General features: G+C 39.6%; 1 protein-coding gene across 1 annotated transcript in view; it reads left to right on the top strand.

The window, feature by feature from the left end:
* The first annotated feature begins 3,206 nt into the window (after window positions 1-3,206).
* Window positions 3,207-15,522, top strand: part of tmem145 (transmembrane protein 145) — a 38,029-nt gene continuing 25,713 nt past the window's right edge. Inside the window, exon 1 of the mRNA XM_028579619.1 lies at window positions 3,207-3,610. Within this exon, the coding sequence (XP_028435420.1) occupies window positions 3,500-3,610 (111 nt within the window). The 5' untranslated portion in view covers window positions 3,207-3,499. The remainder of the gene's footprint in view (window positions 3,611-15,522) is intronic.

Here is a 15,522-nt window from a genome sequence, read left to right as displayed (position 1 = left end):
TAGCTAAACTCCACGGCACTGATGCCCTCTCAGGTTGTCCCCGTTCCTCGCCAGGTGTGTACTACTTCTCTTGAGTCAGGGGACTTCCTGCCTGACAATCTGTTTCTACAAATCCAAGGCTTTTAGGTAAAACTAGAGGACCCTGACCAAGAAAAGAGATTGTAAGAGTGCTGTGTGAAAGCCACCAAACTTGTATTACGTCAACTAAAAGTGGCAGGTGGACCAGATGTTTTTTGCTTTCCACCATCACGTTCATGGTTGACTTTGTTTTGGATAACCGGACGGCACTCCTCTGAGCGTGTTGCCACCGAAGCACTTTAAAGTACACAAAAATGTCCTTCGGAGGGTCAGTCCCTCTATCAGGTCCAACTAAATATAGATGCCAACAATGCTGGCACTGTCCTGCCCTTGCCTGGTAACAGGACTAGGGTTGCCAGGTCTGTAGAGAGGGATGCTGTGTGATGAATAGGATTTAACTGAAGCTCCGAGTGCAAAATCCTCCCCCCGTAGAAGAGCAGGATTTTCAGCAGCAAAGTCATGCTACAGGATTAGACCATGCTCAGTTCTGTCAGCTCGGAGTACTTACTGCAATATTTTTAGTCAGATTGATGGAAAGAACCAGGACCGTGAAGAGGAAGAAAGTAATACACTCATCCTCTCCGAGATACTGGGCTGAAGTTTGTACTTGCTTTACTAGCCGCTGTTTATGCTCACACTGCACTTTTGCAGTAGTTTGGTGCTCCGTGCAAGTGTATTTTAAGCTTGTATATTATGTTGCTGTTTTTTTGAGTGGAATGTAGAAATTCAATTGATCACACTAGTCTCTGAGGAACACAAGCTCACACATGAGCGCGTCCTTTTTGTTTGTCATGTGTTCACATAAAGACACGTTTGGCACTTTACAGTCAGGAGACTATTCATAGTATTCATCATCTGTAGCTGAGAGCAACCTCAAATCACCATGGGACAACGTCTTTTTGTCCGTGATATCGACTTGACTCCATTAATCTTGTAAAACACTACCGCCTGAAACCCAGCAGTGTTGATTGACCATTCGTATCAAGTGAGCTACTACTAAACTTTTTTTCTTTTGTTTTTTTAAATGTGTCAAATTCACCTCCGTATGCCTCTTACCCTTTACGACCACTCATGCATGAGGCTAACCTGACTGCAGGTGATGTACCAGATAGTCCATCTGGTGTTTTGGACAAATAGGTTTGCAGTGTTGCCTTTTGTTTAGTTTTCCCAATTCCTTGCATTTGTGTGGCTCTTACATTAGTGTTGCTGCTTCATAGTGTCTTGTTTTTCTTTCACTGACCAACTTTATTATCACAAATTGTCCTTGTGAGTACAAGCTAGTTGTATTAGTTTAGTGTAATGCTGCTTTCTTTTGTCATTTGGTTGTTCAATTATCAGATTGTACAACAAACTTCCAAAGTTTTACTCTTCCAAAACTCTAATAACTTGAGATTATTATTTTTTTTTTATTTTGCCGCAGGCTTGTTTCGTTAAAGTGCAACGCAAAGTGCAATACTTCTTCAAACGTGAGCTAGCTGCTTCAACATTTACAGTAAAGCTATGCAGTAACACGTCACAGTCTGTTTCCTCAGTCAGAAATGCTGCGATGCTGTTTATTGTTGTGTAATGTGTTTGAATCTCCTCAAGGTTGTTGGCATACCAACCTCCATACCACAGCACTTTTTTTTTTTTTTTTTTTTTTTTTTTTTGGAACTTCCTGGAAACCTCAAAAGCGTCAATGTGTTGATGCGAAGACCTCAATACTAATTTGATTAATTAGTTAGATCTTCTAAATGTATTGTTAAAGTTTCAAAACTGAACCAAATACTGCAGACAGAGTCTTGTAACAGATGTGTTGTTCTTGCCGTTTAGTGTTTGCTGGTATCAATGCAGGTGCTAGTCAGTGCCATAGCTTGTCTGCACTTCATATGCAAATTGCTCTGCACTGTAAAATGTAATTCTGATGTAGAATTAATTAGCCTTTTAAAAAAAAAAAAAAAAAAAAGCCATAGACTGGAAACAAAGCTGTCTTAAATTAAATTATTTTATTCAAAACTCCACAAGTGCAAACCTGTGAATAAAAAAAAAGAAAAGAATGTATATTAAACATATGATTCATGTAGATATTTTTACTTTCAGATTTGTTAATTTGATTGATTTGACTGCATTTTCTTTGCAGGTTTCATGCTACAGAGTTGTCTGATATGCCACGAGTAGGCTGGTTTCTTCCTTTGTTGATTTTGTATCTAAATAAATATATTCTCCCATGAATCACTGTTGTGTTCAAGAATCATCCATTTCTTTGCATTGATCGAAAGAGAACAAAAGGTTAGCTAAAAGTCACTGAGAATAAGGAAATGGTCAGATATTGGCTTTTGATTCTTTTTTTTATGTATTTGTGAATATTAAAAACTCAATTGAATTTTACCTAAATCTTGAAAGTCAGGACTTGGGGAAAGGTCAAATACAAGGTTGACATTTTGTGAAATGTATAAAGTGTCAGATCAAATCTTAAAAAAACACTGCAGAGAGCTCTGTGATATTATTCCTTTATCATTTCCCTACACAAAGATGGAAAGTAACCAAGTACTGTAAGTATAGTTAAGACTACTACTAGTACTTTTATTTCCATTTGATGCTACTTTATAGTTTTACTCCACAGCATTTCTGAGGAAAATATTGTACTCTTCACTCAACTCCATTTATGCATGGCTAAAGTTACGTTACTTACATATAAAGATTTAACATACAAAACATACAGTATGGGCTAATAACATATGACGCTCTTGTATAGATTAAACTACCCAACAGTATATAAGTTGGTTACATAAGAAAACTTAAGCTATATGTAATTAGTGTACAATAAAGTGGACATTCTGCATAACTTGAGTTGATGTACATATTTCTGTACTTTTACTTAGATAACATTTTAAATGCAGGGATTACATTGTGCCAATAGACTACCACTTTTACTTAATTACATGATCTTATACTTATTTCACTGCTGTTTGCATGGACACAGTATTGCAGACACCTTTTAAAATGTAACATTTCTGACGTAATTCAGCAGAAATACAGCCGGTTAGATCCTGTTGATATCCTGCTGATTACTGATAACCTAATGTGCGCCAGGAGACCAGGCATCATGTGTCTCAGTGGTACTTCATTAGAGGTGTGTGGCCTCTAATGAAAACACGATCGCAATCAGAGAAAACATCTTTAATGTGTTACCGTGTCGCATTCTCAAAGCACGAGCAGAACAGGGAGCGCGCACTCTGTACCCCCCTCCTTCCCCTCCCAAACAGCCGCACATCCAGCATCCAGCTTCAACTGCTGTAGGGGGCCACATGCATTGAAGGGACTAGCGTGAAGGCGCCCGGTTCCTCTCTGTGCTCGAGCCGTTTCACCGTGCGCGCTCCCGCTCAGAGACAGGCTTCGGGGAGACCGGAGAGCAGACCAGCGGCAGCGGGGAGAGAGAAAGATGGAGGTGAGGGTCGGGGAGAGACTCCTGTGCCTGGCTGTGCTGTCCAGCGTCTTCTTCGTGGATTCAGTCCTCGGGAAATACGTCAAAGGCATCGTCAACACCAAAGAGGTGAGCGCTGTTTTTTTCTTTATCTCTTTAATTAGTTGCCACTTGCGTCAATGACACCGACACGGTGGGAGTGGGGAAGGGGACTCGACTGCGTATCCGCACGCAGGTGTCTCTGTGGTGTTCCGCGGGTAGACGAAGGGCTACCACCAATTCACCTCCAAGTTGCCTCGGATATTTACATGCCTAGTTTATTTCCGCCATATGAAACACACTCACCGCTATTCTGCCTTGCAATTGCGCGCCATCTGCGTGCGAGTCATCTGTGGCGTATATTTTACCCTCATTGTGATAGTCTTTGGCATCCCTGTAGCACCAGTAAGCGGCATCGCACCAGTCCACTGCTGCCCAGCCTTCAGTTGTGATTACTCATCGTCAAGCCAAATCCAGTTTAACGTGCATGGTTTGTTGCCGTTGTTAAATGTAAATTAGCGGTGGGATTTCTGTTTATGATTAGAGGACCCGTTACAGGTGTGCGTCATACGGCTGCTGGCGCGCAGCGCTGGATTTGTGGTGATCCTTGAGAAACTGGGCTCAGTCCAGCCTGGTCAGGTTTTTTTTTGGTCTGTTTTCAGGCATATCAGCATCGACATCATCGCTGCCCTGACAATATCTGCGAGTTAAAATGTTAACTGTGCAGCTGAGCAGATAGGCTACTGTAGCTCTGGGCTGTTTGTGATTCACAGGCTACCACCTGCTGTTCCAAAGCTCTGGTTTGTATTCTCAAGAGTTTGTGGATCAAGTTTGACATCATAGTACAGAACAGTTGTCTACCATTTTGTTGTAAGTTTAACAATACAGGACACAATGCAGACAGTAGCATCTATAACATCACTGGCTAATAACACTAAATTCAAATGATTAATTTTTTAGAACATTATGGTAATTATGTTGGGATTTCTACTAAAGCTGTGCTGCGAAGTTCAAAGTATTTATCTCCCTGACACAAAACATTTGACCTGTTCAATCTGTAAAGTCAGCTGTGCCTGGAAGTTCTAAATAGGGGTAAAGTAAATTAATATTTAATAAATATGCCCCATAGGTACACAACATAAGATACATACCAAAACAAAAGATACATACAATTTTCTTCTTTTAATCATTCTTCAAAGTTTTCAATTAGTCAACAAATTGTTTAATCTCTAACATGAGCACCCTCAGTAATTGATGTCTTCAGTCACCTCCTCGCAGCAACAGCAGGGGCAAGGGGCTACTCTGTTGTTGCACTTTTCGACTCGGGTCACAATGTGATGGAAGGTGCAGCCATGTTCAGAAATATTAAAATACTAAAACACAGTATAAACAGTGTGCACCAACCACTGAGGTGTTTCATGTACCAGAGATTTTCATGACTTGCCAAAATGTGGCAGCAACAAAAGCTTTGAAATACTTTGCTACTGAGCACCAGTATATCACCTTACTTGGATATCACCTTAGTTGGCTCCTCCAAAGACTAAAGAATAGAATTTATCCGACACCAGGCAGTTTGAGCCGACGAGCTTTAATTCTCACTCTAGCATTCTGACTTGTGCTCACATTACCTGAACACTGACTACAATAAATTTAAAAATGCGCCATGAACTGAGAGATCGAAGTCACCAGTTTGAATCTCCAGGATGATGACGGAGATCTGAATGGATACATTGAACAAGAGCCACTCATCCATCCATCCGCTGTTAAGATGCCCTTGAACGCAGCGCTGAATCTGCACCTGCTCCAGTGAAGCAATAGGTTGCACTGGGCAACTTCCCAATATGTGTGTGTGTGTGTGTGTGTGTGTGTGTGTGTGTGTGTGTGTGTGTGTGTGTGTGTGTGTGTGTGTGTGTGTGTGTGTGTGTGTGTGTGTGTGTGTGTGTGTGAGAGAGTGTAAGACTCCAGCTCTTGACAAGGAGGGTGCCTACTTTTCTAGTCCTCTGCAGTAAATGAGAATATAGTTTTAGTTAGCCTGTCTTGTTATGTAAGGCCACAAATAAAAGATGTTTTACATAAATAAGCAAATTCTGACTTAAACTGCATTGTTTCTTTATATATTAATCTGATTATTTTCTCGATCAATCGTTCGGTCTATAAAATGTCAGAAAATAGAGAAAAGTCCAATCAACACTCAGAAATCCAAATATATTCAGTTTACTATCATAAAAGGCTAAGTAAATCAACGAATATTTACATCTGAGAGGCTGCCAGTGGATTTTTGGCATTTTTGAAAGATTACCAAGATAGTTACAGATGGATTTTCTGTTGATGGATTAATCAATTAAACAAGTAATTGTTTTAGCTTTACTCTATTGTATGGCAAATCAGAATCAAGACATGAGTTAAAAATAAACAAATGTTTAAAAAAATGCACTTTATTTCTTGCTTTTCAAAATCTTATTTGAACCTTGTTATCGGTTTTCTTGACTTACTCTTGTGCTTCTGAATCTGTCAGAGATCATTTGACAACCTCAACAAAACAACAGAGCACTCTGAATGACATCAGGCAACACCTACCTTGACGTGTGTGTGTGTGTGTGTGTGTGTGTGTGTGTGTGTGTGTGTACACGGTTTAACACATCATCAGTCTTGCTCGTGCACTCCTGCTCCAAGGTCACCCACTAGATAGATAGATATATAGATACTTTATTCATCCCGAGGGAAATTTTACTAACTCCCCTCCACATCCCCTCTCTCTCAGATTTACACACATGCACGCACATACAAAACACTCGGCTTCAATCCCATGATGCTGTAGTTGTGTCAATGTCTGCAGAGCTGAAGGCAGAGTTTGTGCAGAGCTGCAAATTGACAAATGTAATTTACCACACTGGTAGGGCTAAACTGTGGAGCGGCTGGAGAGATTTAGAAAAACACAAGCTAAGTTATCCAAAGGCATTACTGCAGCTGACTGGTCAACAGCTTTCTTTGGGCTGGTCGATGTGTACAATCATGGTGTGTGGAGGCACCGATAAAATGTCCCTTTGAGAGGCAGTAGCAGCTTTAAGGTCAGAGGAAGGTTAGCGTTTGAATCCAGCTGGGACAAATGTGGGAAAGGAATAAAAACCTTGCACTCCTTCATCAGCAGCCTGTTTCCCCTGTGTCCATAGAGAGAAGTTGAACTTCTACAAAAGCATAGTCTTTGTCTGGCTTTGGTTGGGCTGAGGTGTTGCTCAGTTACATTTTTACAGGACACACTTGCTCTTACAGGTGTCAAACCTCAGTTTCCAATAAGGCAGAACGTATTTGGGAAAATTTGTAACTGCAATTTTTCTGACTAATAATTTCAATTTCAATTTAAACTACAGGCCTGTACTTACGGTCTTCATAGTATTAATTAAGTCATAAGCAAGCATAATCACAATTGTTTGTAGTTTCTGCATAAATATAACCATGTAAAAATGTAGATTAATGCTGTTGAAGTTGTCCTAGAGTTTCTTCTTTTTAGTCAGGGAAAAGGGAACTTCTAACTAAACTTGGCTAGTGAGCTTTAGAAAAGTTAAGCCCACACATAGTAGCCCATAGTCCAAGTATGAAAGACACCAGCATGCGATGAGTTTATTAACCAGGTAGTCTATATCCACAACCTTCCACTTCCGGGATTTCCCCGTTGCCGCCGGAAATTTTGATTGGTTTAAAGAAATGCCACTAAAACAGAGCACGTTTTTCTCCCATCCCGGAATGCTGTGTGGACTAGCCAGACCTTCCTCAGCAGCTTTGTGGAGGAAGGTCTGGCAAAGCGAGACTATTAACCAGGCAACAGACGCGAGTTTCCTTTTTTTATTTGGCCAACACAAGAGTTAAAGTTGATTAACTACAACTAAATAGAATACTCTACTAAGTATAAGTAGTGTATTAACCCTTGCCACCTTAAACTTAATGTTAATGTTGAGTAGATTATTTTTGGGCTTTTTTGCCTTAATTGGATAGGACAGCTTAAGACAGGAAAGTGGGAGAGAGAGGGATGACATGCAGCAGAGGGCCATGGGTCAGAATCGAACCCAGGCCGCTGCAGCAGGAACTAAGCTGTAGTACAAGGGGCGCATGCTCAACCAGGTGAGCTACCAGGGCACACGAGATACTTTTAAGTATAAAACTAATATTTAAAATTTGCGACTCATTATTATTAAAAATAATAAATTATTCATCTGCAGTATTCTAAATTCTTTTGAGAATTGAGGTTGGGGATTTAAAGAATCATACTGAATTCTTATTCTGTAAAAAGTGTGACTGTAGAAAGGTTCAAATGTCTTTTGGTTTCCACAGTTGATGAAACTGTGTGGGTTCGACCAGAAAGGTCTTTAAACTTGTCTTTTTAAAATTAATGAAAGTGAACAGATGCCCTTGAAAGTTCTTTTTCCAATTAAAAAATGTAGCGGCCATATTCATCAGCGTGCCTCACTATGCTGGGCCTTTCTCCATCCTAAAATCAACATCTCACAGCCTGAGGAAAAAACACTGATAGATGTTGGTGTTGATAAAGCAGCAGTTTTGAAATGTCAACAGGATTTCTGGACTTAATAGGATGATTATGTAAAGAGATCTAGGATGCAATATCTTATTTTAATTAATGCCATGTCTTGTCTTCAAATATGCCCGTTCTAATTTCTTGATTTTCTGCAAACAACTTTGAAAGTCAATGAAAAATCCTTCAAGCTGACATTGCAGTAAGTTTTGGGAACCCTGTATGTGTAGAATTTCCAACTCAATCAGTTCTTCTGCATCTCTTTTTGATGAGGACATTGTGATTACATACAGGCACTGTGCAGGTGTGTGCATGTGACGGAGTGTTTAATAGGTCCATATGCTTGCTTTAATGTGTATGTGTTTGCATTTCTACAGTCTGTGCTCGTGTGAAACACCTAGAGAGGGACAGAGTATGGGTGTGTTTGTGTGTGTGTTGGTGCGTGAGAGTGTTTATGCGTGGCAGCATTGTGTAACCCTGACTAATGAATCATTGAGAAGCCCAGCGGTCCAGGGGTGACTTGACTAGCTGATTGGTAATTAATTGTTAATGAGGCTTAGCAAGCAAACAGGGATCTGGAGAGAAAGAGAAAAAGACAGAAAGCTACAGAGATGAAAGGACAAAAAACTGTGAGGGAAGAAAGAAAGAAAGAGAGAGAGACTGCGAGACTGAGAGAATAAGAGAATAAGACGGAGACATGCTGAATTGACCGGATACTGCATCAAGGCAAAGCACTTGAATAATGGGGTGTACACACACACACACACACACACACATGCGCAAGCACGCACACAACTTGGGGAGGTGGCTAAGTGATTCTGCATCACAATGCAGTGGCCATGGGGAAATAAGAAGACTAAAAGGGGATTAAGGTAGACACCTCATCCACTGTTGCTGTTCTTCAGGGCTCAGTTTCTTAACTGCTCTCCACTGACTCTCTCTCTCTCTCTCTCTCTCTCTCTCTCTCTCTCTCTCTCTCTCTCTCATACACACACACACATTCACACTCACATTGGGCTAACTAACGGCCGCTTAATTTAGTTGTTTACGTAGGTGGAATAGTTAGATACTGGTGATGAACTGTGCTAACAGCTATCTGAGCGTCATGCTTGTTGATGCCTTGTTAGACTCGGTGGTCTGCCTTTAAGGGAAGTCCACCGATTTTAAAAACAAAGTCTGTTTACAGGTTTCGGGGAGTACTACTGCAAATGTGAAAAAAAGTTGTATAAAGCCTTTTGTGGCTTCAGAGGGAGCTGTGGGAAATCCGAAAAATTTGAAAAAGGAAAAAAAAAACTTTACCAGACCTTTGTAGTCCGCTCCTCATCTCTGCTTGAAGCTAGCATAAGACACCCAAACCTCTGACCAAATTGTTGACAGTTGAGTTGAATTGTGGGTGAAGTAGGTGCCAGGTTTTGACAAGGTAGAAGAAAGGGTGGAATAATAAAGATGATATTTCTAGTTCTGCTGCATCCATTTTGATCTATCTTTTTTTAACCTGCTTAAATGCAAAATTGGCAGAGTTCTCTTTTAAGCTAAGCATGCCACTGACTTGGAAATAATGATTCTTTTCACCATTGATTAATCTGTTGATTATTTTATTGATTGATAGCGTGGCCTATAGATAATAGGGTAAAATGCTGATTACAATGTTTAATCCTTAAGCCGCAGTTGAGAAGCTGGAACCAATAAATGTGTGCTTGAAAATGAGCAAAAAGGCTAATAATGTGTACACTGATATTTTAGACATTATTGTGCTTCCAACTTTGTGGCAACAGTTTGTGGAAGACTCTCCCGTTTCAACATGACAATGCCTCCATTAACAAAGCAAGGTCCATAAAGAAATGGTTCTCTGACTTTTATTGCTTGATTGGCCTGCACAGATCCCTGAACCCAACCCCATCAAACACGTTTGGGATGAACTGGAACGCCGACTGCGAGCCAGGAATTATCACCGAACATCTGTGCCTGACCTCACTGATGCTCTTGTGGCTGCAGATGAGTAAATCCCTGCCACCAGGGTCCAAAATCTTGTTGAAAGCCTTCCTTGAAGTGTGGAGACTGTTATAGCAGCATATTGATATATATTTTTTTAATTTACCACAATCTCATATGGGTGTAATGTTTGCGTGTCCACATACTTTTAGTCATAATCCCATATGGGATAGGCCAAATGTTTGGCCTGACACAGATATAAAATAAAACTAACTAACATATTGCATTTCCTTTCTCATGTTGGCTCACTTTTCTAATCACAGTACTGTATGACCAGTTAAAGATTCTGTGCTGTTTGCTGATTGGTTGGTTGAATGCCTGGTTAGTTAGTTAGTTAGTACTTCTGGTATTTTATTTAAAATTGGATTTATAATTTCAATAATTTATTTAAATTTGGTTCCATGTCCTGTCCCTACTAAATAACTTCCTGTTGTTTTCTTTAACCAGCTGTTAACTCTTTACATGATCTACAGAAAGTTGGTCCAGAAAATACTTTTGTGTGTGTGTGTGTGTGTGTGTGTGTGTGTGTGTGTGTGTGCGCCAAATAATTGGCTCATATTGTATAGCAAGAGGGAAGTCTAACTAATTATCTGCTTTGAACACCATTGTTCAGTCGAAGCTGTATTATACTACTGCTGTGTTTTTGAGTAGGACATTTGAAGGCCCAGTGTACAGGAGCATGACAAAATAAAAGTGTTTGTGTGTTTTGATGTTTCTATAGCAGCTGCAAACTAAGGCATGCTGTAGTTGCTATGACAATAATAATGGGGGCGGGGTTTCAGAACAGCAATGACATGCTGTTAAAAGTGTGTGTCCAATAAAGGGGTCTTTCAGTTTGAGCCTGTGGTGAGTTAAATGATATCCACTATCCCAACCAGACCACCCCTCTCTCCGCTCTCCTGGGATTCATCTTTGGGTCAGTGCTCCCCTCTGCTGCCCAGGTTGTCATGGTCACAGCCTTAAGCGTCACCCGGGACAACGCTGAGGTGGGATTGAGTCTCGGGCTTCAGTGACTTTTGGAGTTTGCCAAGAATTATAACCCAGAGGCTCGGGGGGGTGGGGGTGGGGGGGACGATGAAGCTGCCTGGCAGCGGCTGAAATATGGCTGTGGTTTTGTTTGCTGTTATATATGGAGGCAGCAGGGCTAGCCACGCTACACTGCTCTGGTTGCACTTTATTTCTCTGCACAGAAATTACTGTGCTTGTTTATGTAGGTAGAATGCATGACAGCGGTAATTACAGTATAATGGGGCATGGTGATTTTTGCTGGTTGGGTGGCGATCAAAAGTTCATAACGACTAACCTTAAGGCCAGTTTTAATAAAGAAGAGCAGAACTGTGTGCTCAGATAATTCCTGGTCTAAATAATCGAATGATTATTTTGATTACCGGTTAATGCTTTAGTGCATAACTTTTTATATTAATGAACATCCGTTACATTTAAGCCATTGCCAATTAGCTGATACAAACCTAATTAAGACTATCAGCTCCACAAAACTCACTCTGTATTTCTCATTATGGCTGTGTTTACAAACTGGTGTCATGTAGTGACTTTCGCATGCAAAAAATCAAGCGAACATAATTACCTCTTCTTAAGAGTCCATCATGATTTTGTTTTGTCATATGTTTTTATTGATTTCACAGGAATAAACTAATGGCTATTTTTTACCCCAACCCCAAGTGCCACATAGAGTTTGCAAGTATAACAGCAGAAACTATTTCTTATTCTCATGAAATTAGATGAATATGTAGGGCACAAGTACGCACATATGTACATATTTATGCAGGTATATACAGAAGAAAGAAGAAATTAAATGTAAATAAATAAAATAAAAAAGGGGGAAAAAAAGAAAAAGATTAAAAAAGAGAGAAGAAAAGAGAAAAATTAAATGAGAAATCCCTCTTTTGTTAAAGCACCGCAACAATGGTACACCAACAAGCAATGCAAATCGGTGGCACTATAGATCAATTGAAATTATTTAATATTTACTTATGAGGAATCAGTGCTGCGCATGTCCTTCTCCCTGTAGTGACCTTAACTTAGAATTGTACTTAACCATGGGCCCCCAAACAGACCCCCTTGAGCTGAATTTAATTTTCTCCAAAGGTAGGAACATCATGAGGTCTGTAAGCCATCAAGAAGTTTTGGGGGCAAATGGTGACTTCCACTCAAACAATATTCTTTTCTGTGCTAATAAGGATGCAAAGGCAATAGCATCCATCATGTCTTTTTAATCCTCCGTGTCCTCCTTGGTTACAAGCAAATGGAGGAGGGGTGGGGGGGGTGCGTGATCACATGAAGGCTTGTATCATGTTGACACCCTGACATTTTTGTTGTCATTACTTAGATTTCCTTAGATTAAAGTTACATACTATAGCTTTAATCTGCTATATATTTCTTGATTAATTGTTAATTGTTTGGTCTATAAAGTGTCAGAAAATAATTATAATCCCATCACCATTTCCAAAAGCCCAATGGGACATCGTTTTTTTCCAAGCAGCAGTCTTAAACCCAAAGATATGAAGGACAAGAAAAAGCAGCTAATTATTACATCATAGAAGCTGGATTTTCACAACAGTGATTTTTAAGATTCTTTTTTGGGCATTTTAGTCCTTTATTTTTATAGGACAGCTGAGGGAGGACATGAAAGGGGAGAGAGAGGGGGTATGAGATGCAGAAAAGGGCCACAGGTCGGAGTCAAACAGGCGGCCGCTGTGTTGAGGAGATAGCCTCTATATGTTAGCTATCCAGGCACCCAGGTGCATGTTTTTCAATGGCGGCTTCAATAGAAAGAAAGAAAGTAATGCTTTTTGCAGTAACTCATGTGTGCTGGCACATTAGGATGTAAATAATTTTTCATTCATTCTAAATCAGGGAATCAAAACTAATTTTAACAAGCTTTTGAATGGCTGCTTGTGTTAGGACAACATTAAATGCTGATGCACTTTTGTTAAATGAAGTATTTTGTGCACACACGTTTATTCCTCTAATGGTTATAGGAAAAATATTTTATTTAGGCAAAGTTCTTGTAGGGCTGTGTTGATACAAACTGTTGCATTTGCTGTATAAGTTTGGTATATCTTATTTAATTGGGGCTGCAACTACTTATATTTTCATTATAGATTAATCTGCTGGGTTTTCCTACTGAATCAAATAACTCATTGTCATTGTCCATCACAATTTCCTAGAGCCCAAGTGGACATTATTTTGTCTGACCAACGGTCCAAAATATGTTCAGTCTGAAAACAACGCTAAGAAAAGCAGCAAATATACACCTTTGAGAAACTGGAAAATGTTGGCATTTGTTTGTTATAATATAATATAATATAATAAGTTAGCAAAATAGTTGATGATTAAAAAGGAGTTTTATAGAAAAACTAACATTTCATTTAACATATTATAAACGTATTGTTAAACAATATTGGTATTGATACCAAAACTAATGTATTAGCATCAGTATAGAAAACCAAAAAAATACACAGCTACACAGCCCTGGTAGTGAGAGCCAAAAATACTGTGATGTTTGACTTTGTCAACATCAGCCCAGTTGAAACCATAATTTAATTATTCACTTTTTGTAAAATGTAGAGGCTTTAGTGTATCAATCATTTTGTTAACATAATGGGGCATCCTAGTAATTAAAATGCATCAATCTCTCTCCAGTGCCATTTGTCTAAATAAAACTCCTCTCATTTGTTGTACTAATTTGGCAAGTCCAGCTATAACTTTTTCTTGTCACTCTGGTTCAAAAGTCTTCATTTATTCTGGCTACCTCAGTAGGACATACTCTCACTGGGCAGTCCTCCAAATAAAGAAAAGTGTGTGTGTAAACATCATTTAAGTGATATGGATCATAGTGCTGTGCTGTGTTCAGCACTATGATCCATATCTACAGAATGAGTCTGCCCACAGCTGTGTGTGTGTGTGTGTGTGTGTGTGTGTGTGTACACACACTATATACCACCACTGACTGATCCGCCATGCCGATGCTGCTGCAGTGCCTTATGTAAGCGCAGTGAAATACACCATCAGCACTATTTATCTGGTCTCATGCTGCCAAGCTTATGGCTGAATAATATTAAGAATGGATAGTTTTTTTCTTCTTCTCCACCTCTTTCCCTTATTAATGTGCTCAGCAGCCTCTTAATGCCCTCACTGTTAACCCTCTCTAGAAGGTTACCCTGTTTGCACCACCTCCATTTTTTTAACTTCTCTGAAGCTCTGCCCTTCTGTTTCAACTCCCCTTTCCTCTCTCCTGTCTTTCTCTTCTTTATTGTCTCATTAATGTCCTCTCCAACTTTTATTTTCTTTCAAGCCTCAAAGACAACTTTTTTATCTATGGCTTCTGACTGAGAAGAAGGTTCTGCTCCAGTATTACAAATCAACGGGTAATATGTATTTATTTTTGCTGTAACGCAGTTAACGCATTACTAATACAATTTTGGTAATATTAAACACGTTACAATCTTAGTAACGCGAGTTACAACGCATTTTAACCCGACATTTAGTGGTGTTGTTTTAAGAAATCACCAACACCGCGAAACATTTCGGCAGAGAAATAAAAGGCCTGTTTCCTGTTGCTGGAATTCGGTGGTTGAGAGGACTGCATAGACTGATACATTTGCGAGATGGACATTATTTTCAGGAGTAATTACGCTGCGTTGAAGCAAAGTGCTGTCGCATCACTGTTCCTGTGGTCAGAGCCAGAACCAGAGACGGTACAGACAGCCTGTGTCCCAACAGCTAACTGTACGTCAGCGCGGACAGCAGCGTGTCTGAGCAGCTGACAGATATAAACATGTCGGAAATTAATGGAATTTAGGCTTGCTACACATAATATCATTACATTTTATCAGCGGTGGAAAGTAACTATACCGTGCTTCAACAGAATTACTTTTAATTGAGTATTTTCATTTTCTCCTACTTGCCTATTGTATGTCTTCTCTATTTTAAAGCTTTAGTTACTTTGCATATTCACATTAATTAAACAAAATATTATGAATAAACTATGATGTATAAAGTGGATTAAGATGAGACTTTATTGATCCCGTGGTGAAATTCACAAGCTACATACCTGCCAAGTCAAACTTCCGCGGTTATTTTAGTAAAAGTAGCCTAACTCAAACGTTCAAAAATACTTTGAACGTCAACAAGAAGTGCTGTCACCCAACATTGCTTAGAGCACCTTTTTAAGAAGGACTAATTTGCCATGAATTCTGGGTAAATTAAGATTTTTCAACTAAAAAACATAGCTGACTGATCGACCATTAGTTCTTTTCACTCCATCAGAAAATGTTTGCCTTTAACAAATGTAAGGAAATTTTACTGGGAAAATTCTGCAAAGAGTCTAACAATGACAAAAACCTAAAGCAACATAAAATCACCACAGTCTAGACCTGTTGCAGATCTGAGATGCTGTGGCTTCTAGCAGGGCTTGCACTTCTGCTAGATCGACCACCAGGGTAAAGTGCTTATCAGCCATGTT

The sequence above is a fragment of the Perca flavescens genome, chromosome 6 (genome assembly GCF_004354835.1).
Source record: "Perca flavescens isolate YP-PL-M2 chromosome 6, PFLA_1.0, whole genome shotgun sequence".
NCBI classification, from domain to species: domain Eukaryota; kingdom Metazoa; phylum Chordata; class Actinopteri; order Perciformes; family Percidae; genus Perca; species Perca flavescens.
This window is presented reverse-complemented; position numbering and strand designations above follow the sequence as displayed.